Source organism: Balaenoptera physalus, assembly GCF_965194825.1.
Source record: "Balaenoptera physalus genome assembly, chromosome: 8".
NCBI classification, from domain to species: Eukaryota; Metazoa; Chordata; class Mammalia; order Artiodactyla; family Balaenopteridae; genus Balaenoptera; species Balaenoptera physalus.
The window spans coordinates 117,752,729-117,780,601 of record NC_138887.1 but is presented as its reverse complement, the minus strand read 5'-3'; the positions used below and the strand labels follow the sequence as shown (position 1 = coordinate 117,780,601).

Sequence of the window (27,873 nt, the reverse complement as noted above, 5' to 3'; positions counted from 1 at the left end):
ATGTGTATAACTGAACCTGTCCAGGAAAGGGAGTCGCCAGCTCCAGGCTCTCCCATTCCTTTTGGGATCGCTCTGCTGGTTAGAAAGAGCATTCCTACAAGGGACCGAAAGAGCAACTTGGGGTAAACAAGTCACTTCCCCCCCCCCCCCAACGCCGCCCCCGGCCTCAGTTTCCTCCCAGACGCCGGGTCTGCCCCCTCCAGCCCCAGCTCTCTCTCTGATTCTCAGCATTCTGTCCTTTCAGGTCGAAAACAACACTCGGGCGTTTCACAAAAGCACCCAACCCCCTTGCTCCCCTGGAACCCGGGCTGCACGGAGCCGGTCACATGAACTCCGGGCTTTCTTTAGTGTGACGGGTTTTTTAGATCCCTTTGTGAGCTCAGGTTTTGAAAGGGAACGACCCGGGTTCTGGGTTTGAGAGGAGCGGGGGGATCCGGCGGTAGGAAGGCTGTCGGAGCCAATCAAGCCGCCTCCAGACCCCAGCACGTCGCCTCGGCCGCGCGCTGATATTTCTCCTCCGCTCTCCCGCCTCCGGGTCTCGCCCTAGGGTGCCCGGGGAGGCGAGGACCCCAGGTGAGAGGCCGGGGGCCCCGGGGGGGTGGGAGGCCCGAGCGGTTCGGCCCGGGCGGCACGACGGGCTGGCCCGGGGCTCAGGGCGTGTCCGTCGCCGCCTGGCTGCTCGCTCGACACTGTTCGCTCCTACCGGCTGTAGATGGAGCTGTCTGGGTTCCTGCAGCCTCCGACGAGCCTCGGAGTGTTTCTCTTTAAACGGCCTGAGAGGGACATGCCTCCCAGGATGCAGTTTGTATCAACATGGCAGCTGCTGTGCAGCTCCCCTGCTGAAGAGGCGCCGGGACGGCAGCGCAGCTCGCAGCCGGGGCCGGGGCCGGAGCCGGGGTCGCAGGCGCGGCCGCAGAGGGGCCGCGCGCGGGCCGGGGGCCGGTGCTGAGGGCCGGGGCCCAGCTCGCGGCCGGGGCGCAGCCCTCCGGGCCGCCCGCACCGCCGCGCGACCCGCTCCGACGCCGCCGCCGGGCTCGGGCGCTCCGTCCCCGCCCGCCCCGCGCGCCCCGAGCAGGCCGGGCCCGACGGCCGCGAGAGCCCGGGCGGGGAAGGCCGGGCCGGGCCGGCGCCGCCTGCGGAGAGCCCAGGGGCCGGCCTGCGTGGGGCCGCGCGGCGGCGGCGGCGGCGACTCCGGCCCGGGCCGGACAGCACAGGGCCATGGCCGAGGCGGCCCCGGCTCCGGTGAGGGCGGCCCGCGCGCGCACGGACGCGCGGACTCGGGGCCCTGGGGACGGCCTGCGCGTCCCGGGCTCGGCGGCCCGGCCTGGGGTCTCGGTAAGGGACGGAAACGCCGCGACGTGGGGGCGGGGGACCCGGAGGGCTCGCGCGCCCCTGCTCGGGAGGGGGGCGCTACGCGAGGGGAGCCGGCCGCCGTCCGGGCGCGGCTGCGGGGACGCCAGGGGCCTGGCACGCACGCGGGCCCGGAGGCGGGCGCCCGGGCGGCGCGCCTCGTTCCCTGCGGAGACGGCGCCGCGTCCGTCGGGGTTGCCGCCGCACGTTTTCCGCAGAGCTCGGCCCCGCCGAGCCTCCCGCGGCCGGAGCGCGGCGCTGACGCGGCTCTCCCCATTTCGCAGAGCGGAGACACTGAGGCACGGACACCTGGCGGCGACCGGCCCTGCCTGCCCCAAGGTCACGTAGCGAGTCATCCGTGGCTCGGCGCCCGCGTCCGCAGAAATGCCTGCCTCCGGGCCGCGGGCCTGGACGGGGAGGGGGCGGCCCTGGCGGCGGCGGCCGCCTCCTCTGGGGTGGGGGCCGGGGCCGGCGCTCGGGCGACGCGGCCCGTCGGGGGGAGGTGACGGCCGTGTGGGAGGCCGGGCAGCGCCCAGCCGAGCGTCCCCGGCGTGAGGAGCAGGTGACCCTCGGGCTCGGGCGCCTCGGCCTCCAGTCTGCGTCCGGGGGACCCGGTCGAATTCTGGGTGTCCGGACGGATGGGGTCTGGGGAGCAGGCTACTAAGGGTTTGGGGGCTGGTTTGCCTCTTCAGTGGACCATTTTTAAAAATCAGTCTCAAAGTCTCCCCGCAGACCTGCTCTTTGAGATGCAGTAGCCGTGTTGTGAGGAGGATTGCTGCATGGGGGGCAGTGCCCTGAGCCTCAGTTTCCTGTTGTGTGGAGGAAGGGGTCGGGATATAGAGCTTTCTAAACAGCCTCTCAGGTCTTACAAAAAAATGATCATAATAATAAGAATGATAATGATAATATTAATAATAAAACTCTTGGGAAAATTAAATTAAATGATTTTTAAATGCTTAGATTTCCAGGACCCTTGAAGGGTATATAATTCTGGGTGAACCACACTGGGTCATACAAGACAATGGCATGGCTTTCTTTATAAGTCAGGTATAATTATGTATTTTTCTGCGAATGAATGAATCCTGGAGACCCCATCCTCTTAGGATACATGGGGTAGGGAAGGTGGGTTAAATCCTGTGAAATGGAATTCTCCCCCTGCCCCCAAGAGTTTGCGAATGCAAGCTTCTTAATCTCACATTTTATATTTACAGCTCCATTCCTCTCTTGGGCCATTTCTTTCTGCTCAGGGTAGTATCAAGCCACAGGTTTACTGGGACTGGTGAAATTACAGCAAGGGGCTTTTATTTGGGGGTGGTGGAGGGGATGTGCTCCTGTGGGCCCCCCATTGCTCTACAGTCCTCCAAATCCGGAAATGGACAGAGACAGTCTAATAATAGAGAGCAAAGAACTGGTATTTTCCTTTGCGCTCTGAGTAGACTAGTTAGTAAAGACGTCTTGCGCTAATGGCTTAATTTACTGTCCTGAAGCTTCTCTACATTGTTGCAGTTAAGCCCCTGTATTACTCAGGGGGACTAACGTGGCCCCTGGGGATTTCCCCTTCCTCCTACTAGTTGTAGGCAAATACCCTAATCCCCCTGTGAGGACAGGGCCATACATGTGCCTATTGTGTTGCATTATGTTCGTCACTTTCCCTGTGTCTGAGGCTCCTATCCCAGAGGGTCGTCCAGCCTTGCCCTCGCCTGTACAGAGTTGAGAGGCGGCTTAGTTGTTGATGAGCCTTCAGTTTCAGGGCTCTGTGATTCCCTTGAGAGTGCTCGTGGGATTTTGTGTATGTGCCCATGTGTGTTTTTTGAGGGAGAGAATCCATAGTTTTCATTAGCTTTTCAAAGGGGTCCCTGACCCCAGCATTAGATGGAAATGTCTACGGGCAGGGCCTTCCCACAGGTCTTTGTTTAATCTCCAAGCCTCCGAATCTTAGAGGTAAAGAGGATTCAGAACACATACTGACCAGCTGTCTCATCTGACAGATGAGGCCTAGAGGCGACCTACAGTGTAGGCGGAAGCCCAGGCTCTGGAGCCAGACTGCTGTGTGACCTTGGGCCAGTTACTTGGCCTCTCCAAGCCTCCACAACTTCCTGTGCTAAGTGTGGATAAGAATTCTAGTGGTCCCTGTTTATAGGGTTTTGTGAAGAGTAAATTAGATAACCCTTTAAAACACAGTTCATGGCACATAACAAATGCCAGATAATTGTCAGGGCTGACTAATCAGCCCTCACATCTGGTTCCCTGCAAAACTATTGGATCATACTACCTCAAAAACCTTTTGCCTGAACAAGGTCTTAAATCTTCAATCCTTGTCTTAAAAGCGTGATGCTGTCTCAGATAAGCTACACATAAGTGAATGAATGAACAAATGAAAGAAAGAAAGCAACAGAAGGTATAAATAGATTTAGATGAGTCTTTGATAGATGACTCAAGGAACTTCATTATTAACTCTAATAATTTCTTTGTAACCAGTCATTTATACTATTCCTCCAGCAGACATTTGTTGGGCACATACTGTATTTCAGAGTGGACACCAGGAATATGCTAATTTTCAAACGAAGAAAAGGGGAATTTCAGTTACTTTAAAGCTCACTTCTATGTGGCACACAGTAATCGGCCATTCAGCAGATTCGCTGAAGGCAGAGTATGAGGGAATGGACAAACATTGATATAGAAGAAATTGTATTCAGTTCCAATAAACATACTGACATTCTGGATAGGTAGATACAGAGCTGGTCACTCAGAAGACCTTGGCTTCACCTCTGTGATGACACAAGCCTTCCCTGAACATGGACATGGCGAGGTGGGGAATGGGGAGAGTGTGAATGATTGATTGAAACCCCCTTCAAGTAATTGAAGGAATCGGTCTTTATCTTGGTTCTAGTCTCCACCAACCTTGACACAGCTCACAGAACTGGTTGACTTCAGCTTTGCCTCTGGTCCTTCCAGGCCTCCTTTCCTCCTCATTCCCCACCTCACGAACCATGGGGAGGACTCCGGATGGCCAGGGTCCACCTACCCGCCGGGGACCATCAGCCCCGGGAACCTTGGCTCCCTCAGGAGAGTCTGAATGGCCACGCCCACACCTGTCTCAGTGTCTGTCTTCTTCTCTGTGTGTAGCAGGAGCCAGCCTGAATGCACGGTAGCCCGTTCAGCCTCTCCAGCAGGGGCTGGGTCCATTGAACGTGCCTCAAAGGCAAACCTCTACCATATCATCAACCCTTTGAGAAATGTTATTAAGTCAACAAGGCAGCTTTTATCAAGGAGTCTGGGAAGCTTAAGGTACTTGTGTGTCATCGCTGTTGGACAAAATGAGGGAAAGAATATGGGCACCACGACTGCCCGATAATACAAGTAGAAGCGGTGGGGCTGGATGTCAAGTTCACCTTCGGGGTAAGTGCCTTGACAGAACCGGCCCCAGCTTGCTGGCAGTCTTAGGCTAGCCTGGCATTGACAAAATTCTGCTCTATTGGTTTTCAAAGTTTTATTCTATTTAACCCTCAATGCTCGAAGAACTGAGTGAGGCAGGAGGTGTGTCAGGTATTATGACCCTTATTTGATGGGTGAGGACCTTGAGAACAGAGAAGTTGAGTAACCGGGCCAGGGCAAGCCGGGCAGCATTGGTGTAGACGGACTGAAAGCCAAGTGTTCTGATTCAAGGCCAGTATCCTTTCTCCGCTCCCACACCACTACTCACGAGAGGACACCTGTGCGGTGTATGTTGTGAAAAAGGAGATGGCTCTATAGAAGCAGAAGGTGGCATAGCCATCTTTTATTTGTTGTTAATAGCAGTTGTCATTGATGTGTAGATCAACGCTAGGGTCTCAAGAAGAGATTCATGTCCATGGAACATATCTTATTGCTACGAAGCCTGAAGCCCTTTTAATGTAGGTGCTTATCTTGGGGATTTATTTGCCAGCTGGACACTCTGGCCTTCAATCCTGTCCTTTCTTTTTGGAACACAGGTCCAGCAGCTGGACATGGAGACCCAACGCTCCTCACCTCTGTCATTCCCCAACGTTGTGCAAGAGGAAACCCCGCGTCAGACCCCTGCCGGACTCCCTCGAGAAACTCTGTTCCAATCCCACGTTCTTCCCCCCAAAGAAATTCCTTCCTTGTCTCCCGCCATTCCCCGGCAAGGCTCCCTACCCCAGACTCCCAGCGCTCCGAAGCACGAGACTTCTGGCCGAATGCCGCATGTGCTCCAGAAGGGACCCTCACTCCTGTATCATGCCGCTTCCGAGCAAGAGACTCAGATCCAGGGCCCCCTGACTTCCCAAGAAGAGGCCCCGTATCCACCCCCAGCTGCTGCTGAACCAGAGATCTCACTTCTCTCTCACTCCACCCATCATCAAGAAGCCCCACTCCACTCCCCCGAAGTTCCCGAGAGAGACCCCTTGACCCTTTCCCCCACAGTTCCCGAGACTGACATGGACCCCCTGCTCCAGAGCCCGGTTTCCCAAAAGGACACCCCCTTCCAGATCTCTTCTGCGGCCCAGAAGGACACACCACTCCCGACGGCGGAGATCACCCGCTTGGCCGTGTGGGCTGCCGTCCAAGCGGTGGAGAGGAAACTGGAGGCCCAAGCCATGCGGCTCCTGACCCTGGAGGGCAGGACCGGGACAAATGAGAAAAAGATAGCCGACTGCGAGAAGACGGCCGTGGAGTTTGCAAACCACCTGGAGAGCAAATGGGTTGTGCTGGGGACCCTGCTGCAGGAGTACGGGCTGCTGCAGAGGCGGCTGGAGAACATGGAGAACCTGCTGAAGAACAGAAACTTCTGGATCCTGCGGCTGCCCCCGGGCAGCAATGGAGAAGTTCCCAAGGTAACTTTATCCCAACCGGGGCTTCCCAAGGAGTGACCAGGACTGGAGTGTGTTTTAGGAATTTAATATCAAAGAAAGGGAAAGCCACGGTTAAGAAGGAAAACAGTATGACGATACCTAGTCACCAACTTCACATCGCTGAGAACAGGACACAGCAAAACCCAATGATTTCTCCTGTTGATAAAAGCATAGGCTATAGACCAGAGAGATGACCTAGTGATGGGGGCTGTCAGTGTAGAAGGCGTTCAGTCTGTGATGTCTGAGGATAAAAGGCAAATGGAAGGCCAAGTGGTCGAGCTGTGGACAAGTGTGAACCTGTGTGGTTCCCCTGGAGGTGGAGGGAGGACTTGGCGAGATATTACAGGGCGGTGTCTTGCTCAACATTTTTATCAGTAAACTCATAAATCACGTTAACGCCAGTAAAAATATGATTTCCAGAGGTATCCTAAAAAACCAGAGGATGGTTAGATTTTAATATTATTTCCCAGAGGAAAGCACTTAAATGTGAACTGGTTTTCTTTCTGTTCTTTTATGCTACTGCCCCTTTTCACAGCCTCATGGAGGGAAAACGCGTGCACCGTGTTGCCTAGGCCAGCACTTTGCAGATCGTATTGTGTACACGAATCACCTGGGGATCTTACTAAATGCTGAATCTGAACTAGTGGGTCTCAAGTGGGGCCTGAGAGTCTGCATTTCTAGCAAGTTCCCCAGTGGTGCCATTGCTGCTGGTCTGCAGACCACACTTTACAGCAGCAGCAAGGACTGTCCTGTTAGAGAGGAAGAGGACCAGACATCACGGGGCCCTGACTCTCTCGGGCCAGGACAGTGGCTGAAGCCTCCTGATTTCTAGAGAGGTCCTTGGTGAAAACCCACAGCTGGGCCTCTGGGCCTTTCCCACTCCAGTCCTGAGCGTTTTGAGCCAGGCCCAGGGGGCCAGAGCCGTTGGCAGCTTTGGGATCTGGCAGCTGAGGGCCCGTGATGCCTTCCAGTTGGTCCGAGCTGAGCTTGTTGTGTGGTTTCAGGTCCCTGTGACGTTTGACGACGTGGCCGTCCATTTCTCGGAGCAGGAGTGGGGGAACCTGTCCGAGTGGCAGAAGGAGCTGTACAAGAACGTGATGCGGGGCAACTACGAGTCTCTGGTTTCCATGGGTAAGGAGACGGCTTCGCTGCCCGCGGCTTCCTACCTGCTGGCTGGGGGTTCGTTAGGAGCCCCAGGAGCTCTGAACTCCCAGAAACAATTTTTTTTCGAGAACACAGCAAATGAGAGCAGACACCTGTATACCCACATACCTCAGCGCAGCACAGATCAGCACAACTAATAAGCAGAGGCTCCGCTCTACCCGCGGGGGCCGGGGACAGACTCAGACGTCAGCAGTCTCTCACCTTTGTATTATTTTCCCCGTGGCCCCTCTATACGTATATATACATACATACATATATATATCTCTTGAAATTAGTTTGTCCAGCCAACTATTATTAAGCAGAGTGTGAGGTGCTTTATGAGAATGACATTTAATCCTCACACCTTGCCCGTGTGGGAGCTAGGACAGGTGTCAGCCCTCCTGATAGACCGCCCAGGTGGCTGAACGCTGTCGTCGATTGAGAGCTTACGTCCCCCAGGTTCTCGTCCCGCTCGCGCAGAGATGAGGTATGACCCGGGGAGTAAACGGTCGTCCTAGGTCCCTACCAGGAAGTTGCGACTTCACTGGGATCTCTCATACCCCACAGTCAGTGGATTCTTGTTGTTTTCGTTAATGAGCGTATTTGAGGATGAAGACCTGGGAAAATAGGCTTTAGTTGTATATGTTTCCTTTTCTCTGATATGGGGAACTCTTTGGGCACACAAAAAATTAGAAAAACATTAAATATGCTGTCGTATAGAAAATCCGATCCTTGCTGGAATTGTTAATTTTATACATCTGTACCTCTCTGTGGGGTAACTTTTTTTTTTTCTGTTCTTTTTAAAGTATATACATAATTGTGAAAATGCGACAATTTAGATTTGTATAATAAAGAGCAGTCCCCACCCCCAGCCAGCACCGCTCCCCAGAGGTAACGCTCCCCGGAGGTAACGCTCCCCGGAGGTAACCACCGCGAACCCTTGGGCCGACATTGTTTCTCATCATTTTGCTGCACTCGTGCACACGCGCTTTGTGGTTTGCACAAAGGGGATCCTTCACTTACTTTTACCTAACAGTAGTCAGAGACAGCTTTCCGTGTCAGCGCAGAGCCCTGCTCGAAAGACAGTGCGGTGTTCCCGATGAACCGTCGGGCTGTTGGTATAGAACTCTTGTTGAGCAGCAAGCAGCCTGAGCCCCTCTTCCCGCTGCCGCAGAGGGCTGCCATCAGCATCTCTGCGCTTGCGCTCTTCCGCCAGGATTGCAGTGGGATGGACTCCAGGAGGTGGGTTTGCCGAGGAAAGAGGTGCTCGTTTACGACGTCACGGGCACTCCCACGGGCCCTACCCAGGGCTGTGTCTGTTCACGTAACAGAGTGTGACAACGCCACCTCCACACCCTGGCCGGAACTGGGGTTCCCCTGTTGTAAAGATTTGTCTTTTCTGATGGGTGAAAAATGACGCTGCATTACCGTAACATGTATCTCTTTGATGATTAGGGAGCTTGTGCGTCTTTTAATATGTTTATTGGCCATTTGCATATTTTCTACGAATTACCCATTCATATTTTTGGTTCTTTATTTTACTAACTGTAGAGGCTCTATATATAGTTACAGACATTAATCCTTTGTGTTAATGTTTTACACGTGTGTGTGTGATACTATTTCCTCCAAGTTTCTTTATCTTTTAAATTTATTTCCAAAGGACTTTAAACTTTTTGTAATGTAAGAAAAAACCTATCAGTGTTTTGTTTCATGGCTTCTATATTTTGTCAAGATCAGTTTTTTAATTTATAAAATTTCAAACATCTTCTGCCTTTGTCATGAAAACCTGAGCTGGCGTTGGCCACCTGTGAGCCACAGGTGACCAGTTTCCATCAGTGGGCAAGTGGTGCCCCACTGCTGGTGCCGCTGGGAGGACCCGGGATGCGGTTAACACACACACACACACACACACACACACACACACACACGCAGTTAACACACACACGCGCACGCATGTGCACACACTCTGTGTGCCCTGAGGAGAAAGGCTGGAAACTTGGCCCTTCCTTTTGCAGCATTGCCAGCCTTGGGTAGGGCAGCTGCTCCCGATGTCACACTCACACAGGTGACACCTTTGTAGCATCCAGTGCAAACTCACCCCATAGGATATCTTCTTTTCTTCCTCCTGCGCAGACTATGCAATTTCCAAACCAGACCTCATGTCACAGATGGAACGCGGGGAGAGGCCGGTCATGCAGGAGCCGGAGGACTCTGAGGAGGGCGAGGCGCCTGCAGACCCCAGTGCTGGTGAGTGGCTGCCGGTGACCGAGGCCTTCCAGCGCTCAGGGGGCCCGGCGTGGGGTCTTACAACCCACACTAGACCCTGGCGGGCTGTGTTAGCAGGCTGAGTGCCTCAGGGAAGCCTGCAGGTGCTGGGACCTGCCTGGGGCCTCCTTGATCGCCAGTGGCCCTAGTGGCTGAGCTGGGAATGCCGTTGCGTTCATTGTCTCGGGGAGCTTTTGACATGACCGAGCGTCACCTCTCTCTTTGCGGGAAACAGAACCGAAACTGACAGAAAGGCGTTCCCTTGTCAGGATGCTGGTGCTGGTGAGCCTCGAGCTCCCAGAGGAGGGCCACGTCCCTGGTCCTGTGGCCGGTGAGTGAAAGGACAGGGACAGACACGGACTTCACCTGAAGCATCCTCCAGTGTGTGGGGCGGGGTCCAGACGAGGCGGCGAGGCGGCAGAGAAGCTCAGGCAGGCCTGGCCGTGGGCTCAGGTGCAGACGCCGGCGTCGGGCTGCCTGCACTTGAACCCCGGCTTCTCTGCGTCCTCGCCCTGTGGTCTTTGTGACTTGGCCTTTTGGAGGCCCGCTTTCTCATCTGTGAAACAGGACTGGTACTGATAGCCAGGGCCTGGCGTGCTGACCGGCAGGTTCTAGTGGCCCAGGACACGCCAGCTGCTGCGTCCGTCCGCGTGGGGAGCCGTCCCTTCCACAGCGGCCGCTCAGCAGCCCTCACACTTGCACGGCAGTGCTTTCGTGGTGTGGCTCGTTCCGGAGCCCCTGCTTTGGAACTGCCCTTGGACTTGCATCACTTCCCTTGAAGGTCTTCCGTGGGAGCAGATCCTTGTCCTTTGTAGCCAGATGTCATGGGTGATCCTGTCTTTTGAAAAAGGAGGATAATCTAGCAGGAGAACTCACTGGGGCCAACAGCCAGGTCTTGTATGAAGTAATGTCATCGACTCTGGCACCAGGAGGAGGTCCAGAATCACGTGCAGTCATGTCAGCCCCAGGGAGTAGGAGCAGAGGTAACTTCCAGAAGAGACAGGACCCTGAGGAAATATAAGTGCTGGCATGTTTCAGAGAAACCCTGAACCAGCATTACTTTCTAGAGATTTGTCTGGAGATTTAAATGGAGGGAAGAGGCAGATCCTGAATTCATTCTGGCAGACAGAATAGATGGATTTAAAAGTAGATGAGGTGAGAGTGGGTGTCAGAGACAGGGTGTGGCACGGGGCAGAGTGATCTTTTGTTTGGAGGAAAACAGGTCTGTATGTGAAAGGTTTGAGTGGCCACATCCAAAAACAGGTGTCAGTGGGAACGGAGAGATTCAAAGGAGAAGAAATCAGAAAGAGGGCTTGGGAGGCAAAGAATGAGAAAGGGGAGAGGTGGTTTGTGGTAAAAATCCTAGAACCCATCCGCTGTCCCCGTGGGGTTTTGTGGTCCGGGTACTGCTTTTGTAGCATCCTCTTAGAAGGGCTGGGATGGGAACATGCGCCCCTTCCTCTGTCTGCTGTTCACACCCTCATCACAGGTGGGCCTCCCACAAAGTGGGGCCAGCATTGAGAGCAAATAACTCCAGCCCCCTCGGCCCCAGGCGGGGTTGGTTCTGGCACAAGCGTGTCTAAGGCTGGAGCTTCTGTGGGCAGCGGCGGCCTCACAGAGGCTGCCTTGTGTGGCTGGAATGTGCCATTTGTTCCACTAACCGTCTCAGCCACTAGGAGCCTGACCGGAGGGAGGGCAGGCAAGGAATGGGAACCACTGCCCCGTGGGCCAGCTGTAAACTCGCACTTCTGTGTGCCTGCAAGACCCTGGCCTCGGGGTAGCAGGCTTGTCCTGTGAGTCTGCAGTTATCAGAGCCAGTGGTCACCTGTCATTCGTGTGTCCTCCCCCCTAGAAGAGTGGCCACAAGGCCAGCCCTGGGCCAGACCCAAAGGGTGATACCAATTGAGAATTTTCCTGGTTCCAAGTACACCAAACATGGCAATTTTGTGAACTGGCTGAGTAAATGCATTCAATAAACTAGTGTTTATGGTTGGGACCCCTAAGGGCAAGGAGACCTGAAGGTGACTCAGATAGCGACACTGCTCTCAAAATCCTCCAAGCCGGGGCTCCCATTCATGGCTCTTTAAGGGCGAATAGGAGGCCTGAGGAAGCCAGGGACCATTGTCACCTAACAAATTAGCGGAATAAAACAAACAAGCCAGAAGCCATGGCTGAAATCCAAGTTCTCATACGCTGTACATAGTTTCAGGCTTTTTAAAAAGCAATTTGATATTTTCTGGTCTTCAAATATGTTTTAAATATTTAAAATGTTCATTTACTTAACCTAATAATTTCCTTTCTGAGAGTCTATAGCCTAGAAAAGAATCCAAAAATATGGATTAAGATGTACAAATATTATATTACATTATGATAGATGGTTATACAGCCACTAAAATCACACGTGAAGAGTTTTTACACCATATTTTCCCTTGTATGTTTATTATTAAGTTCATCTAATATTTTTTGTACCAGGTACTATGTCAAGAGACTGATGTTAACAAACTAAACACCCCATATATGTAAAAATACAGCCAGCCCCTGTGACAGTGCTGTGGAGACAGGCCTGCAGGGCTCTGGGACACACAGCAGCAAAGGCCTTACTGAGCCCAGGTGCCCAGCAAAGGCCTCGGAGGAGGTGGGATTTTTAGTGGAAGCACAAGGGGGCGTTCCCGTTACTCGGGGGAGAACTCCTCAGAGGGAGGGAGGACTGGAAGCGAGGAGGCTCTTTGTAGCCCAGGTGGGAGGCCTGGCATAGCCCAGGGAGCACAGTGGGTATTTGCGAGGTGTATTTTGGCGTCGGTGGCTGGCGGATGTCGAATATGAGGAGAGGGGGTCCCGAGGATGAGTCCAGGTTGTGACGCGAGTGAGAGGGTAGGTGGGGGACAACAAGAGGTTCCAACCCAGAGGAACGCGTTAGGTGTGAGGTCCCAGGACACGTCAAGGAGGTGGTGTTGAGAAAGCAGCTGAGTAGAGGAGCCTGGAGCTCACAGAAGAGCCCTGAGCTAGAGACAGACGTGTGGGCCTCGGTAGCGTGGACGGGATCAGCTTTCCCAGCCTGGACGGGAGAAGAGAAAGAGCACAGCCTGTGCCCTTGGCCTGGGGCCCTGACTGTTAGGGTAGATTTGGAGAGTTGGAATATATGGGTCTGGGTGGAGCCCAGGTGTTAGTTTTGTTTGTTTGTTTTTAAGCTTCCAAGATGATTCTCATGTGCAGCCAGGGTTGAAAGCCACTGCTGTAGGATTTGGAAAAAGGAGGAGGAACCAGAAGAATCAAAGGGAACAGGAGTGGCCAGAAAGGTAGCAAGAAATTAGGGTAGTGCATTGTCGGGTATTTCAAGAGAAGAGTGTTTCCGGAAGGAGGGAGCGTGGTTAACAGCGTTGAACTCTGCAGCGTGGTTTAGTTAGGCAGAGACTGCGCGAAGCGTCCATTGGATTTGCAGATTGGCAGCATCAGAGTGACCTTAGCAAGAAAGAGAAACGTTGGTGGCCTGGTTGAGGTGGAAGCCTGTGAGTGGGCTGAGGAGTGGACGGGAGGTGAGGAAGTGGAGATTGTTCCAGTGTAGCTGTGGGTGGGGAGGAGAAACGCTGGCGGGCCGGGCAGCGTGGGGACTCTTGTTTGCTTAAGATGGGGATTGCCAAAGCCTGTTTGACATGTTGACAGGAATGAGCCAGTCGATACGGGAGGTTAATGGTATAGAGGTGGATAATGTAGGGACTTCCCTGGAGGTCCAGCAGTTAGGACTCTGCGCTCTCACTGCCGAGGGCCCAGGTTCGATCCCTGGTCGGGGAACTAAGATCCCTCAAGCCACGCGACATAGCCAAAAAAAAAAAAAAGAAGTGGATAATGTAAATGCAATAGGAAGTCAACGATGTTAACAAAACTAGGGGAAAAATGGGATGGAAACATACCCAAGTCATATTTCTCTATGTTTTTTTAGAATTTTCTGAAGTGAGTGTATATTACTTCTTATTCAGCAAAAATAAATTTTTTAAAAAACAACGCATGAAGAAAGACTCCAAGTTAAAGGTGGCAGATTGACCATGTGTTTACTCCCACCTCCCCAAGACCTTCTAAAACGAGAGCGAAGGGACTTTTTTTAAAGGGAACGGACAAGGAGACAACGGCAGCTAAGTTTTGGAAGGCTGAGAACAGATGGCTGGGTGATCGCTGATTGAGAAAGCAGAATCCAAAATTGGTATTGGGGAAGAAACCCAGTTTGCACTCCACCCCCAGCCCTGCTCAAGACTCGGGAACTAGCAGTACCAGAGATTCCAGGTGTCTTTGGAAATGGGGGTAAAGGTGAGGCTAAAAACAGCATTGGTCAAACATATTAAGAGGCCTTTAAACACTGCCATTTCCCTCCATTGCCTCACCCGACCCTGGTAGGTGACCAAGGCTTATTCTCTGGAGATGGTGAACAACAGGGTTTCTGGACGTGGACACCAGGCACGATTGGGGTGGGTGCCATGTTGAAAATAAGGGAATGAGTGAAGCTTGACAGATGTTGAGATCTCTAGCCTTCTTCCCTAACCTGAATCCCAAAATGATGCTTACATCCAAGATTAAACCCTCAGGGCAGGATATTGGAAGAGTCTTATCTAGAGATGCTTGGGGCCAGCCCAAGAGATTTCCCAGGGAAATGATCTAGCTAAACAATCCTGCTGGGAAACCAAGCCCTACCTGAATGCACCAAACTTTCAATTCTCTTTTGAATATTCAACTTTTAATATAAATGGACAACCAAGAACCACAAGACATTTGGGAAGAGCCTCTAATATACAAAGACAAAGGGGAAAAAAAGAAAAAATAAATTTCAAGGAAACAGAGACCATACCCGGGGCGGGGGGGGGAAGGGGGGAAGTATGTTTAAATACTTATATATAGTTATACATTTAAAATATGCATTTTTTCATATTCCTTAGATAAAAGAAGTGAATGTATCCATGACAAAAGTATAATGCTTATCTAAAAAAAAAATAGAAAGGAACTCTTAGAAATTAAAAATATAATAATGCAAATTAAAAACTCAGTAGCAGTGTTAGAAAATAAAGTTGAATACACAGCCCAGAAAATAGAGCAAAAAGACAAAAAAAGAAAATAGGGAGAGAATAAGAAAAGTAAAGGATGGAAGTCTAATGTCCAGATAATAGAAATATCAGGATAGAAAATAGCAAAAACAGGGAGAAGGGAATTAGAGATGAAAGACTTCAGGAAAAATTCCCAGCGCTTAAAGACAGCTTTCCAGATTGAAGCTTTCCAGATTGAAGAGCCCACCAACTTTTTTTTTTTTTTTTTTTTTTCGAATTCAACCAACAGGTTTTTATTTAATACATAAAGGTATAAAACTTGAGCCCCGTCTTTAGGTAGTTTCTAATCTAGTTGGTGAATGATTGTGTCATGATCTTTTCAAACAGCTTTACTGTCGAATTTGCTTAGGAGAACATTCCCGTCTATAGGGTCAGTATTTTTATCGGCTTTTGTTTAGACGAACGGTAGTTCCTTTGAGTTTTTGTCGAAAGAAGGTGTATTTTTGTGTAAGAAGGAGAAAGGAAATTCCACATGTTCTACCAAAAGTTCAAATGCTAGAACAGAGGATGAAAATTGACCCAGCCTTAAATATTTCAGCAAGAAATTTCCGAGCAACTGAGGACCCAGGAGATCTGACAGACTTCTGGGAGAAAGACCAGGTTCATGCAAAGGAACAAGAATTAGAATGGCATTGGACTTTTCAACAGTATTGGAAGCTACAAGACAGTAGAACCATTCCTTTAAAAGTCTTTAAATTTTAAAATTGGAAAATATTTTCCAACATTCTAGAATTTGATATCTAGCCAGACTAATCTAATTAAATATGAGAGTGAAATCGAGACACTGAGATGTTCAAGGTCTGCCATGCCCGCTTTCTCAAGCTGGGGCAGGTACTTTGCCAAATGAGGAAGTAAACCAAGAAAGAGGTGTAAGGAGCTCCAGCACAAGAGAGGGGAAGGAATCCCTGGGGTGCTGCCGAAGGGGATCCCCAAAAGACAGCTGTGGATCTGGAGGTACCAGTCCACACTGGAGCATACCAGAGGTTCCAGAAAGTTTTTCTTCAAGTAGGTAAAACTGAGGAATCCCCATTATGTTTGGATGTTCTGAGAGGAGGGTTATAGAGCAGGATGGGGGGAGACATTGGAGCTGACTTAGTGGTAATTAATAGTAAGCTAAGCAAAAGAAAAGAAAACCAGCTCCAGGGGAAGCAAAAAGGTTTACAGGCTTGGAAGAGTACTTATAGTATGCTACATGGTTCAATTTTAAATAGCATTTACATAATCCAGTAATGTAAACACCCAACATTAATTCAACCAGAATTACAGGCTGGGAAAAATCAGGGATTTGGAAGAGATGTGGATGGTTGGGGAAGAGATGGTCCTCACCTCCAGCTCTTGGAAGTCAGTAGACGATGCTTAAAATTGAAAACTCAAGGAGTAGCAATGCCATTATGTTACGTAGAGTTATGAATATAAGTGACAAAAGAATCAGCTAGAAGAATTGAAAGTGATTGCCTCTGGGGAGCAGGTTGGGGGGTGGAGGGGAGCTTCTTAATGAGGTTTGAAGAACCCTTCATCCCTCTGGCCTATGTGTATGTATAACTTTTTTTTTTTTAATTTTTTAAATTAATTAATTTATTTATTTTTGGCTGTGTTGGGTCTTCGTTTCTGTGCAAGGGCTTTCTCTAGTTGCGGCAAGCAGGGGCCACTCTTCATCGCGGTGCGCGGGCCTCTCACTATCGCGGCCTCTCTTGTTGCGGACCACAGGCTCCAGACGCACAGGCTCAGTAGTTGTGGCTCACGGGCCTAGTTGCTCTGCAGCATGTGGGATCTTCCCAGACCAGGGCTCGAACCCGTGTACCCTGCATTGGCAGGCAGATTCTCAACCACTAAAGAAGATTTTAAAAATTAATATACCAAGGTTTAAAAAATCTAACAGAAAGTATAGCCATGACAAGGTTGGAAAGCCTGTGGCAGCCATCATTTCTTTGCTTTGAGCTGGTGGAGAAAGTTAATGTGGCCACGCTGGTTTTCACTTTCCAATGAAACTCTGAAGTTGCATCAATGTAATTCAAAAAGAAAAAATGCAGAGAAAGAAAAGTCCCATATAATTCTCTCTCAAGAGTCAACAGCTCGGGGCTTCCCTGGTGGTCCAGTAGTTAGGACTCCACGCTTTCACTGTCCAGGGCCCGGTTCAATCCCTGGTCGGGGAACTAAGATCCCACAGGCTGCACGGTACAGCCAAAATAAAAAAAGAGAGAGAGAAGAGTCAACAGCTTATTCCTTCCAATTTATGTGCATATAGTCACACACACACACACACACACACACACACACACACACACACACACACACACACATGGCCTTAATTATATAATACTCTCTCATTGTTAAAAAAATTTCTTCAAACAATATAGAAGTACATTGTTTAGCAACTTGCTTTTTCCAAAAATATATCTTTGACATCTTTACATGTCAAAACTTGTTAAGTCTCTGTTTTTTAAATAGCAGACGTAGTATTCTGTGTATTGATTTCATACTTTAAATAAACTCCCATTGATATACATTTAGAGTCTTTACAAGTTTCAGTGCTTCATTAAAGATCCTTTATAAGTAAATCTTCATGCACTCATCTGAAACTTATTTAGAAGTAGACTTTCTGGGTCAAAGGATATACCCATTTAAAAATTTAATAGATATTAGCAAATGCCCTTCAAAACAATTGTGCCACTTTACACACCCTCATCTATGCATGAGAAAACCTGTTTCCCCACACCCATGCCAATAGGTGGTATTATCTTTTTATTATTTGCCGGAGTGATGGGTAGAAAAGACAATATTTTGATGTTTTCATGCAACCTCTGTAAGAGTGATGTTGAGCATATTTTCACGTATTTATTGGTCTCCAGTATGTCTTATTTATGAATTATCCTTTGCCCATTGTTCTTTTGGATTATTCATCTTTTTATTATTGATTTATAAAAGCTTTTTAAATATTAAGGATATTAGCTGTAGTCTGTCTTACGTATGCAAATATGTTTCCAAATTTATGGTTTACCTTTGTGTGTATCTGTGATATAGCTGTTTAAAATTCTTGTGTCCAAATTTATTAAGTTTAAGTTTCTATGTATTCAGATTTACCAGAAATTTTCTTTATGGTGGGTGGGCTTCATACCAAGTGTAGAAATACTTACTCGGCCTGTTTTATTCAGTAAACATTATGATCACAGGCCTTGGACCTATGAGCTTTCCAAAAATCTATAAAAATATTTGAAAGCTGAAATAAGATATTTTTTGCTCCAGAAAACAAAAAGAAAATTACAAAATGTAGATAATTAAATGTTTAACTGTGTCTCCCAATATAACATTATACCAGCTTCATTAATTATTAAATTTAGTGTCCACAAACATTTAATACATTTGAAAACAATTTGTAGCAGAGATTTTTCCCATCTCAGAAGAGTTCTTATGAAGAAATGTGATTACAGAGACTAACAACCAATCACAAATTAAATGTTTATCACCAAACAGTGTCAAGGCAAAGCTACAAAAATTTTTTTCCAAAAAATTTACCCCAAAAGATTATAGTTGGTATGTGTTGTTCACGTTTAATATGTTTGGTGTGACTGACCAGCTTCCAGAAACTAAAGGAAGGAAGGAAGGAGGGAGGGGAAAAAGCTGTGCTTTTTTCTAATACTAGTATGATTTCATTATTTATGTCTAAAGTTTTGATTCATCCATAATTTAGGTGAGATATGTGAAGATGGTTTTTTTGTTTTTTTCCTTGTAGTCAGGAAGCCAGTTGTCTCCACTTCATTTACCTAAACGTTTTCCCACTGGTTTGAAATGCTACCTTTGGTCATAAACTATATTCCCACAATGTATGTGTCTTTGATTAATTTTTTTTTTAAAGCAATTCCTTTTATTTTTATTTATTTATATTTATTTATTTATTTATTTTTGGCTGTGTTGGTTCTTCGTTTCTGTGCGAGGGCTTTCTCTAGTTACGGCAAGCGGGGGCCACTCTTCATCGCGGTGCGCGGGCCTCTGACTATCGCGGCCTCTCTTTTTGGGGAGCGCAGGCTCCAGACGCGCAGGCTCAGTAGTTGTGGCTCACGGGCCCAGCTGCTCCGCGGCACGTGGGATCTTCCCGGACCAGGGCTCGAACCCGTGTCCCCTGCACTGGCAGGCAGATTCTCAACCACTGCGCCACCAGGGAAGGCCCCTGATTAATTTTTGTAATGGGAGAACAGATTACTGCTTATGAATGCAGTCTGGTTGTCAGAACTCTTTCAGAAGTTGTTTGGGGCAGAGAGACCTTTTTGGTGGGAAACACTGGTTTCCCTGCTGACTGACAAGTGGGGGAGGGGCGCGAAAATGTGTAACTGATGCACATTTCAAGGGGAAAAGAATTAGATGCCGTAGAGAGGGGCAGACGAGTGCTTGGGGGTCAGAGGAGAGTACACTCACGATGGGCTAAGAGCGGCCTGGGACGTCTGGTGGAGTGGGGGTCTTGAAGGAGAGGTAAGGATGGGAAGGCAGTGGTCTTCGGGCTGCAGTACCCATGCCCCGGGGTACAAGAGTCTTTCCAAGAAGGCACAACACAGAGGGCTTTGCGGGTTCAGCTTCCAAGTCTTTGTCCATCTGTTCTCCTTCATAAACGCATCAGTGAGGGCACTCGACACCTGCGGCCCCTGTAGCGCTGGTCTTCATCTCCCATGTCTCCTACCAGTGAAAGAAAAAGAGGAGGCGCCTCCTGCCCATCCTGCCTTATTATGGAGTGTTTCTCTGATGTATAAAAAGCCCTCTGGCTCACGAAACAAAGAGACAAGCCAGAATGTTGGGGGACAGAACCAGAAGTACATCGGTGGCTCTGGGGCCTGGATGGCGAATTCTTTTGGAAGTTAGATCATTTGGAATATTTAGCTTTTGACAAAATTGAAAGAGAACCTAATTAAGTTGTCAGCTAATAGGTCATTAGAAACAATTTTTGATGATATGTTAACCATGTGCTTTTGCAGTATTTATAATTCAGAAGTTCAAAGAACGAAGTGATGATTCCATAACAAAGCTCCCGCCAGCCCAGCTACAGATCTATGTAAATGAGCTCTCCCAATGGTTATATTTATAAAAATGAAAAATAGGAGCAGATTTTATTCTGAACGCTGTCTCATTCAAGCAATAAGAATATTCATTCTCAGATAAATGAACTAATTGGGGAAAAAGTCCCGATCCATCCTTGTAAGAGATACATTTCCTACACGTTTCCTATCTTGAATAATTATTTTTCATTCCACAATAATAATAACTAAGGATGACTTAAGCCAGGCAGATAAGTAACACTTAGAACCCTGTGGTTATTAGAAATGAAAGCAAAATTAATCTTTCCATTTACATAACACATTTCTGTGCAGTAAATGAGGTGATCAGGAAGGCACCTAAGCATAAAAATATGTTCTATTAGGCTAAAATTCTGTGGGTAAAGTGGGAATGGAAATAGAAGTCCGTGGTGAAAAGGGATGATATTAAAATTTCAAGTATCAAAGAAGAACTTGTTTGTGTATTTTTTAAGTGAATAATGGTGGGTTTTAAATTGCTAGAGTTCTTAGATTCCATTGGCAACATTAAATGGCAATGGAAGAGTTTATTTTAAAATATCAATATTTACAATACTCCAGAAATTACATCTTTAGCAGTGATTGAAGCATTTTGTATATTTATTCAAAACGGTGCAAACGGGTACATGGTTTTAAAAAATTATCTTAGGGAGGAGGCAAGCAAAATATCTTCAGGAGTTTTGAAGTCAGGGAAGGTATCTTTCCGATGCTGGAGTCATAGTTGCGGATGTAGTGCAGAGCCCAGAAGAGAGGAGGCCAGAGGAGGGGCGCGGGAGGAAGGGGATGCAGGGGGATGACGTCGAGCTGGAGCAGGAGGAAGCCCAGGATGTGAGTGTGGATGACTTTATCTTTTTTGTAAGACAGAGAATAGGATGAAGACGTCTTTGGAGAGTCAAGTTGGAGGGAAGGTAGGCACGGTCTGCGTGGAAGGCTGTGGGGAGTGCAACCTGGGACATTAGGGCTGCTTTCTATGCGGTCCACTCCCCAGCTGTTGGGAATCGATTACTTGGCTGATCAGAGAGGAATTAAAGGATTGCCAAGCATCCGAAAGAACCCAGCTTTAGGTCACGTGGCATCAGTTGCTAGCATGAGTGGGCGGTCTGCTTTCTGGGCGCTGTGGTTCACTTTAGTGTGGGCGGGACGAGTGGATACGGCGAAGGACAGTGAGAAGCTTCGTTCACTGGGTTCCTGGTGCCTTTTCTTTTTTCCACAGCACGTAATCACCTTCTAACATACCATATAATTTATTAATTATGTTTATGGCCTTATGTGAGATGTAGGAGAGCGGGGAGCTATGTTTTGTTCACTGATGTGTCCCACGATTAGAACATGCGTGGCACATAGGTGGTGCTCAATAAATAGCTATTGAATAAACATTCAAAGGATGAATGAATATGTTCATGCGTTATATGTTTATAATTTCCTTAATTGACAATTGATTTTCAACCTTTAAGGGGCTTCATGCTAGCACAGCTCTGCCCATATGCAAGAAGATAAAGTTGAACCCCTACCTCACACTATACACAAGATAAAAAGAAATTTCAGGCGGAATAAAGAGCTAAATGTAAAAAATAAAACAATAAAAACCTGGGAGTAAAATCTAGGAGATCAGATGAACCATCTAGGACCAGAGGAGACCCTCTTAACTAAGACAGAAAATCCAGGAGCTGTAAGAAAGAGAGACATATTTGACAAGATGAAAACTTTAGGAAAGTTATATGATAAAAGTCAAAGACAAATGAAAGATTTGGGGGAAATATTTGAAATGCCAGTAAGAGAAAATGGGTTATCTTTAATACAGGGATCAAAGGACTCTGACCAATTGACAGAACACGGTTCACATAGAATCAACTCTAAAAGGCCAATAAATAAAAGAAATGATATTCAGATTACCCTCGTCAGGGAAGTAGAATTAAAGTATCAGTAAGTTGTCACTTTATACCCATCAGACTGAGGAAGATTAAAAAGAGCAGTGGTGTCTGTTGCTGGCAGGCACATGGGGAAAAGGGCTAGTAGAAATGTGAATAGTCACAGCCTGTGGAAAAGCAGTCTGATGACATCTATCAGACTCTAAAATATTTTTAATTTTTGACCCTGCAGTCCCACTCCTGGGACTCTCATAAAAATAAAAGCACTATTTTATGGTTAGAGATATAAACACATGTTTATGGCAGTGTTGTTCACCATGGCAAAAGCCTGGCAGCAGAAAGTGAATGTTGTCAATAAGGAAATGGTGGAACACGTTGCTGTATTATCCTCACCGTGGAATATACGCAGCTTTGAAAAGGAACGCGTTAGCCTACAGAAATCGGTGTGAAGGGATTTCTAGAAGATATTTGGGTGAGAAAAGGAACATAGAGGATTATGTATAAGGCAATTTTATTTTTTTTAAACCAGTAATGGCCAGAAAAGAAAAACATAAATGTAAACGTGCTGTGATAAATCACTACATAAGCATAGAGAAAGTGTGAGGGCAGTTATGGGAATTACCTGGGAAGGTCGTACCTGTCGAGTGGGGAGTGAGGAGAAGGGGAGGCAAATTAAAAGGGGAAAAAATACTGCACTAAAGAACAAAAATGTGCACTAGAATCCTGTTTATTGAAAGTGATGCCTGTGTGTGTAACGACATTTGAAATTAACTTACAGATGTACAGGCAGATTAAAAAAAAAATGTCAGGGCCATGTGTGTAATCAGATGCTGTTTAACGAAAAACTAACCCCGCAGCCCCTCTTGTGCCTGTAAACGGGGGCCAGGAAAGGGCTGGGGGCCTCTGGTCTGTAGGACACCTGGTGGGGAAGTGTCGAAAAGGTGTGTGGGGAGACCAGACGATCAGCCTTTTTTTTATTCAGCTTGGTTGAGGGGGAGAGACAGAAACTGTTGCCTTTGGCTGACCTAACCTGGGAAAGGGAATTAGGATCTCTTTCTAAAAGAAACCCTTATTTTAAAATTACAGGGGGTCATGGAGACAAACTTGCGTCTATTTTAACTTGACTCCAGTTCATATTCAAGGCCACACAGTGTCCATGCCTACTTACTGCCAACTCAGGATATTTCTTCAGGGTCTCTAAAGTAAGAATTTTGGAAATATAAATTCTAGGGCCACAAATCCCTGGGCAGGTGGAATGAACATGTTCTGGATTCTCTTGTCCTCCCCCCACCCCACCCCCGCCCTCTCAGCTCACGACGGGATCGTGATTAAGATCGAGGTGCAGACCAACGACGAGGGCTCCGAGAGTCTGGAGACGCCAGAGCCCCTGATGGGCCAGGTGGAGGAGCATGGCTTCCAGGACTCGGAGCTGGGGGACCCGTGCGGCGAGCAGCCGGACCTGGACATGCAGGAGCCGGAAAACCCGCTGGAGGCGTCCACGGAGAGCTCAGGCGAGTTCAGTGAGCTCAAGCAGATGCTGGCGCAGCAGAGAAACTGCGCAGGTGAGTGGGGGGCTGGGGCCTGTGGGGAAGCCGCGGTCCTTTTAGAGGGGTGCTGTGCCACTGAGGGCTCAACAGGTGTGACGGAACCAAGCACGGCCTTAGCTACAGCTTCCCTGCCTCGGGATTTAAAAGCATCCGTCTCCCGGCAAGGAAGGAGGGTGTTCACAGCCAAAGGCCGGGTCAGGTGAGGACATCAGGGGCTGGCGGAGATCATCTCTCCGGCCCCCTCCCTCTACAGGCAGAGAAGGTCCCACACTAGTGGCAATGCTAGGACTTCCATCTCCCGACGCGTCCTTGGTCATTCCCTTGTCACACTGGAAGCCTCAACTGGCTTGAAGATTTCCACCCTTGAAGAGCACATCTTTGTAAATGGCCGAGGCTGCTTTTTCTGGTAGAATCTAGGCATCATTTTTGTTTAATCACAAAACCTCAGGGTCACCATTCTGCACATTCTTGCTCCCTGTGAGGACAAGGAAACAGTGAGGAAGTGGGCTTGCAGCAGCACAGCCAGGACATCTTTTGTGGTCAATTTTGGGATGCTAAGCCGTCCTTGCAGGCCTGAGAAGAGCCCTGTCTGATCATCGTGGTGTATTTTTTTAAATACACTACTAGACTTAGCCGCTATTTTATTCAGGAATTTTACAACTATATTCATAAATGAAGTGAACCTGAACTTTTCTGGAATCATCATTAAGATTATACTAGACTTATCAAAGGAACTGGGAAGCTTTTGCTCTTTTTTCTGTATCCTAAAAATAATGTGTAAGATAGGAATTCTTTGTGCTCCTTGAAAATTTGGTAGAACCCACTTGGGTTTTGGTTTTTGTCTGTATGTTTTGTTTATGTGCAAAAGAGTCAATTGACAAGATGAAAACTTTAGGAAAGTTATATCATATCAATTATCATATTTTGATATCATATGATCATATGATATCAGTTATATCAATAATCATATCAATATATTATTTATACTTAGAAATGTATCCACATCCATTTTATTTAGGTTTTTTAAAGTATTATTTTGATGATTTAAAAAAATTTTTTTCATTTTATTTTATTCCCTTGCAGTTTGCCTTTTTGCACATAAAATATGGACATTCTTCTTGGTCAAAAGATGGGTATCTAACTCCTTATATTTAAATAATTGCATGATACTCGAGAAATCTTCTTAACATACCATGTTGTCTTTCATTAGAGAATAGTGAAAGACACAAGGCAAATTGTGAGAATTCGTTGAATGGGAGCTTCATAAGAGCAATTCCAGATTGCCCTTTGAACACTCCCATTAATTGTTAGTACCATTTAGTAATATTGTAAGCGTTTTGTGGCATTTCGAGACCTGAATTTTAGGGCCAACTGTTTCATTCTTATTTCATTAAGAAGAAACAACTTGGAAACTCAAGGAGAGTTTAAATCTTCCAAGGCCCATATTTCCCCCTCTGCCTTTCATAAACAACCCTGTTTTCAGGATAAACACCAGGGCAATGAGTTACCAACCTCTGAAGCTGCTTCCTCCTTCCTGATCTTTTAAGCGTCGTGTTCCAGGGATGTTCTGGGTCACTTCCTGCTGAGCGTCCTGACAGGACCGAGGCAGCATTGTCTTACGACGGGAGGCCTGAGCTGGGACTTGGCACACCTGTGTTCTCATTTTAACACTGCCACTTACTGGGTGCAGAGGAGTAGCTGGAAGTGCTGTGGCCTAGTGGTCACTGACAAACTTGAAGACCTTGGCCAGGTCACGAACACTGCCAGCTTCAGTTTCCTTATCAGTTGAGGGGACAGACTAGCTGGTCCTTAAATTGCAAGCTCTGAAAAGGTCTGACTTTATTTATTTGAAGACATTACTTGATAGTGCCAAGCTCGGATGCCCCAAGTCTGTGAAATGGGGATAATTCTTGCTTGACGTCTCCCATAAGGTATTGTGAACATGAGAGAGCATAGGTGTGAGGTGCTTTGAAAAAGTTCTCATTTGTTTGCTTTTGAGAATGCTGCAAATGCAGACTATTACAGTATTGCATCTTCCATCTCACAGGTGGACTCAAAAGTGAATGACTTTCTCATGTCACACAAAGTCGGCAACTAAAAATAGAGCTCCCCAATTAAGTGTTTAGGGAGGGCCAGGTAAGTTCAAGGCACCTGAGAAAATTCAAATAGGTGCTGGAGGCCTCTCCTTTTCTCTCGGACTTACATTCTCCAGGGACCCTGTAGAACAGCCAACATCTTAGGTCCTAAAGGGCCAGGCTAGAGGGCGGAGGGCCGGCGGCGGAGGAGGACATCCACCATTTGGGGTGTTCGTGGAACACTCACCGCGTGTGGGGCATTGCACACCCGAGCTTGTGGCAAAGGCAGAGGAAACCCCCCACCCCAGCTTCAGGGTCAGGGCTGGTAGAGTCTGTGCAGGTGAGTCATGCACCTGTGCAGGTGAGGTGCCCCGTCAGGAGACGGGGTTCTTAAGTCTCGGGGAGGCGCCCCCGCACGTGCTAGCGGCTCGGGGGGCTTGAAGGATGCAGGTCGGGATGGTCAAGCAAGGTTGTCAGGAGGAGACAGGATTGGAGTGGGGTGTTAAGTAATGGGCACGATTTGGAGACACAGAGGAGGGTCAGTAAAGGCACCTGAGGAGAACTCTCCAGGTGAGTCCAGGAAAGGAGACCAGCGAGGCCGAGCAGAGTTCGGGGAGACGAGACCGCAGAGGGGGGACGAGGCTGGGAATTTGATGAGTCAAGACCCTTTAGACTCTGGCGGTAGAAACCCAATCCTCAAGTGGCTTAAGTAAGAAAGGGGTGTTTATCGGCTTGGAGAGTTGGTAGGTCCTCGAGCATGCCAACCTCAGGCGCCCTGGACCCGCTGCCTCTCCGGAGGGTTCTGCGTCTAGGTTCCTTCTTTCCTGCCGGTCCCTGCCCGCCAGCGGCGTCGGGCGATGGGCACACGCAGCGCCCGCGTCCCACCACGAGGATGCCGTCGTCCCTGCTTCCTCCGCATAAAATTCCAAGGCTGGTCTCCGACTGGCCCATTTTAGGCCTGGGCTCCTTCCTGAGCCAAGCTCCGCGGCCGGCCCGGCTTCCCTGGGCCGCGGGAGCGGGAAGCTGCATTTTCCCGAAAGAAGGCCTTGGGGCGGACGATGCCCACGCAGTGCCGTGGGCGAGGGCGAAGCGGGGCTTGCCTCCTCCGGGGTAGGGGCGTCAGGCAACACCTAACGGCGTCTTGTCTCTCTCTCTCTCCCCTGTCCCGCGTCCCGCGTCCCCGGAGCAGAGGGGATCGTGATCAAGACGGAGGAGCAGGAGGAGGAGGAGGAAGAGGAGGAGGAGGACGAGCTGCCGCAGCACTTGCAGTCCCTCGGGCAGCTGTCCGGGAGGTACGAGGCCGCCATGTACCCGACCCCCCTGCCCGGGGAGCTGTCCCCCGAGGGCGAGGAGAGCCCCCCGCCGCTGCAGCTGGGGAACCCGGCGGTGAAGAGGCTGGCGCCCCCGTCGCACGGCGAGCGGCACCCGGGCGAGAACCGGGGCGCGGCCAGCCAGCAGCAGCGGAACCGCCGCGGCGAGCGGCCCTTCACGTGCATGGAGTGCGGCAAGAGCTTCCGGCTGAAGATCAACCTCATCATCCACCAGCGCAACCACATCAAGGAGGGGCCGTACGAGTGCGCCGAGTGCGAGGTCAGCTTCCGGCACAAGCAGCAGCTCACGCTGCACCAGCGCATCCACCGCGTCCGCGGCGGCTACGCCTCGCCCGAGCGCGGGCCCAGCTTCGCCCCCAAGCATGCGCTCAAGCCGCGCCCCAAGTCGCCCAGCTCGGGCAGCGGCGGCGGCGGCCCCAAGCCCTACAAGTGTCCCGAGTGCGACAGCAGCTTCAGCCACAAGTCCAGCCTCACCAAGCACCAGATCACGCACACGGGCGAGCGGCCCTACACGTGCCCCGAGTGCAAGAAGAGCTTCCGCCTGCACATCAGCCTGGTCATCCACCAGCGCGTGCACGCGGGCAAGCACGAGGTCTCCTTCATCTGCAGCCTGTGCGGCAAGAGCTTCAGCCGCCCGTCGCACCTGCTGCGCCACCAGCGGACTCACACGGGCGAGCGGCCCTTCAAGTGCCCCGAGTGCGAGAAGAGCTTCAGCGAGAAGTCCAAGCTCACCAACCACTGCCGCGTGCACTCGCGCGAGCGGCCGCACGCCTGCCCCGAGTGCGGCAAGAGCTTCATCCGCAAGCACCACCTGCTGGAGCACCGGCGCATCCACACGGGCGAGCGGCCCTACCACTGCGCCGAGTGCGGCAAGCGCTTCACGCAGAAGCACCACCTGCTGGAGCACCAGCGCGCGCACACCGGCGAGCGGCCCTACCCCTGCACGCACTGCGCCAAGTGCTTCCGCTACAAGCAGTCGCTCAAGTACCACCTGCGGACCCACACGGGCGAGTGAGCGCGGGCCGCCCCGTCGCCCGGCCCGAGCCCGGCGGGCGGGGACGGGGCGCCTCCGAGCCCCTTTGCTGTGAGCCCCCCTCTCCCTTCGCCCCTCCTCCCAAGGACGCGGGGTAGTGAGACCAGGTCGCTGGCTGCCGCGTTTCCCCGGGTCCCCAGGGGGGGAGCGCGGACCTGGGGAACCCCTTCGGGCTGTTAATTTCCTTGACAATAAAATGGATGAAACCAATCAGCACGGGGGGCGTGATTTGGCCGCCGGCCACTCGGAGGGGCGGGGCGGGGCCAC

At 49.7% G+C, this 27,873-nt stretch overlaps 1 protein-coding gene across 3 annotated transcripts; it reads left to right on the top strand.

The window, feature by feature from the left end:
* The first annotated feature begins 403 nt into the window (after nucleotides 1–403).
* ZNF777 (zinc finger protein 777) lies at nucleotides 404–27,816 on the top strand. 3 transcript variants are annotated; one of them, XM_082473313.1, is made up of 6 exons: nucleotides 404–573; nucleotides 5,322–6,182; nucleotides 7,205–7,331; nucleotides 9,477–9,590; nucleotides 22,931–23,182; nucleotides 26,432–27,816. In XM_082473313.1, the coding sequence occupies exons 2-6, from the start codon at nucleotides 5,337–5,339 to the stop codon at nucleotides 27,586–27,588; spliced, it is 2,496 nt and encodes an 831-aa protein (XP_082329439.1). In that variant the 5' UTR covers nucleotides 404–573; nucleotides 5,322–5,336; the 3' UTR covers nucleotides 27,589–27,816. The 3 variants fall into 3 exon arrangements, with proteins under 3 accessions (XP_082329439.1, XP_082329438.1, XP_082329437.1); XM_082473312.1 differs by lacking the exon at nucleotides 404–573 and adding an exon at nucleotides 704–1,335 and having other exon boundaries at nucleotides 22,931–23,131; XM_082473311.1 differs by lacking the exon at nucleotides 404–573 and adding an exon at nucleotides 706–1,335.
* The last annotated feature ends 57 nt before the right edge of the window (nucleotides 27,817–27,873 follow it).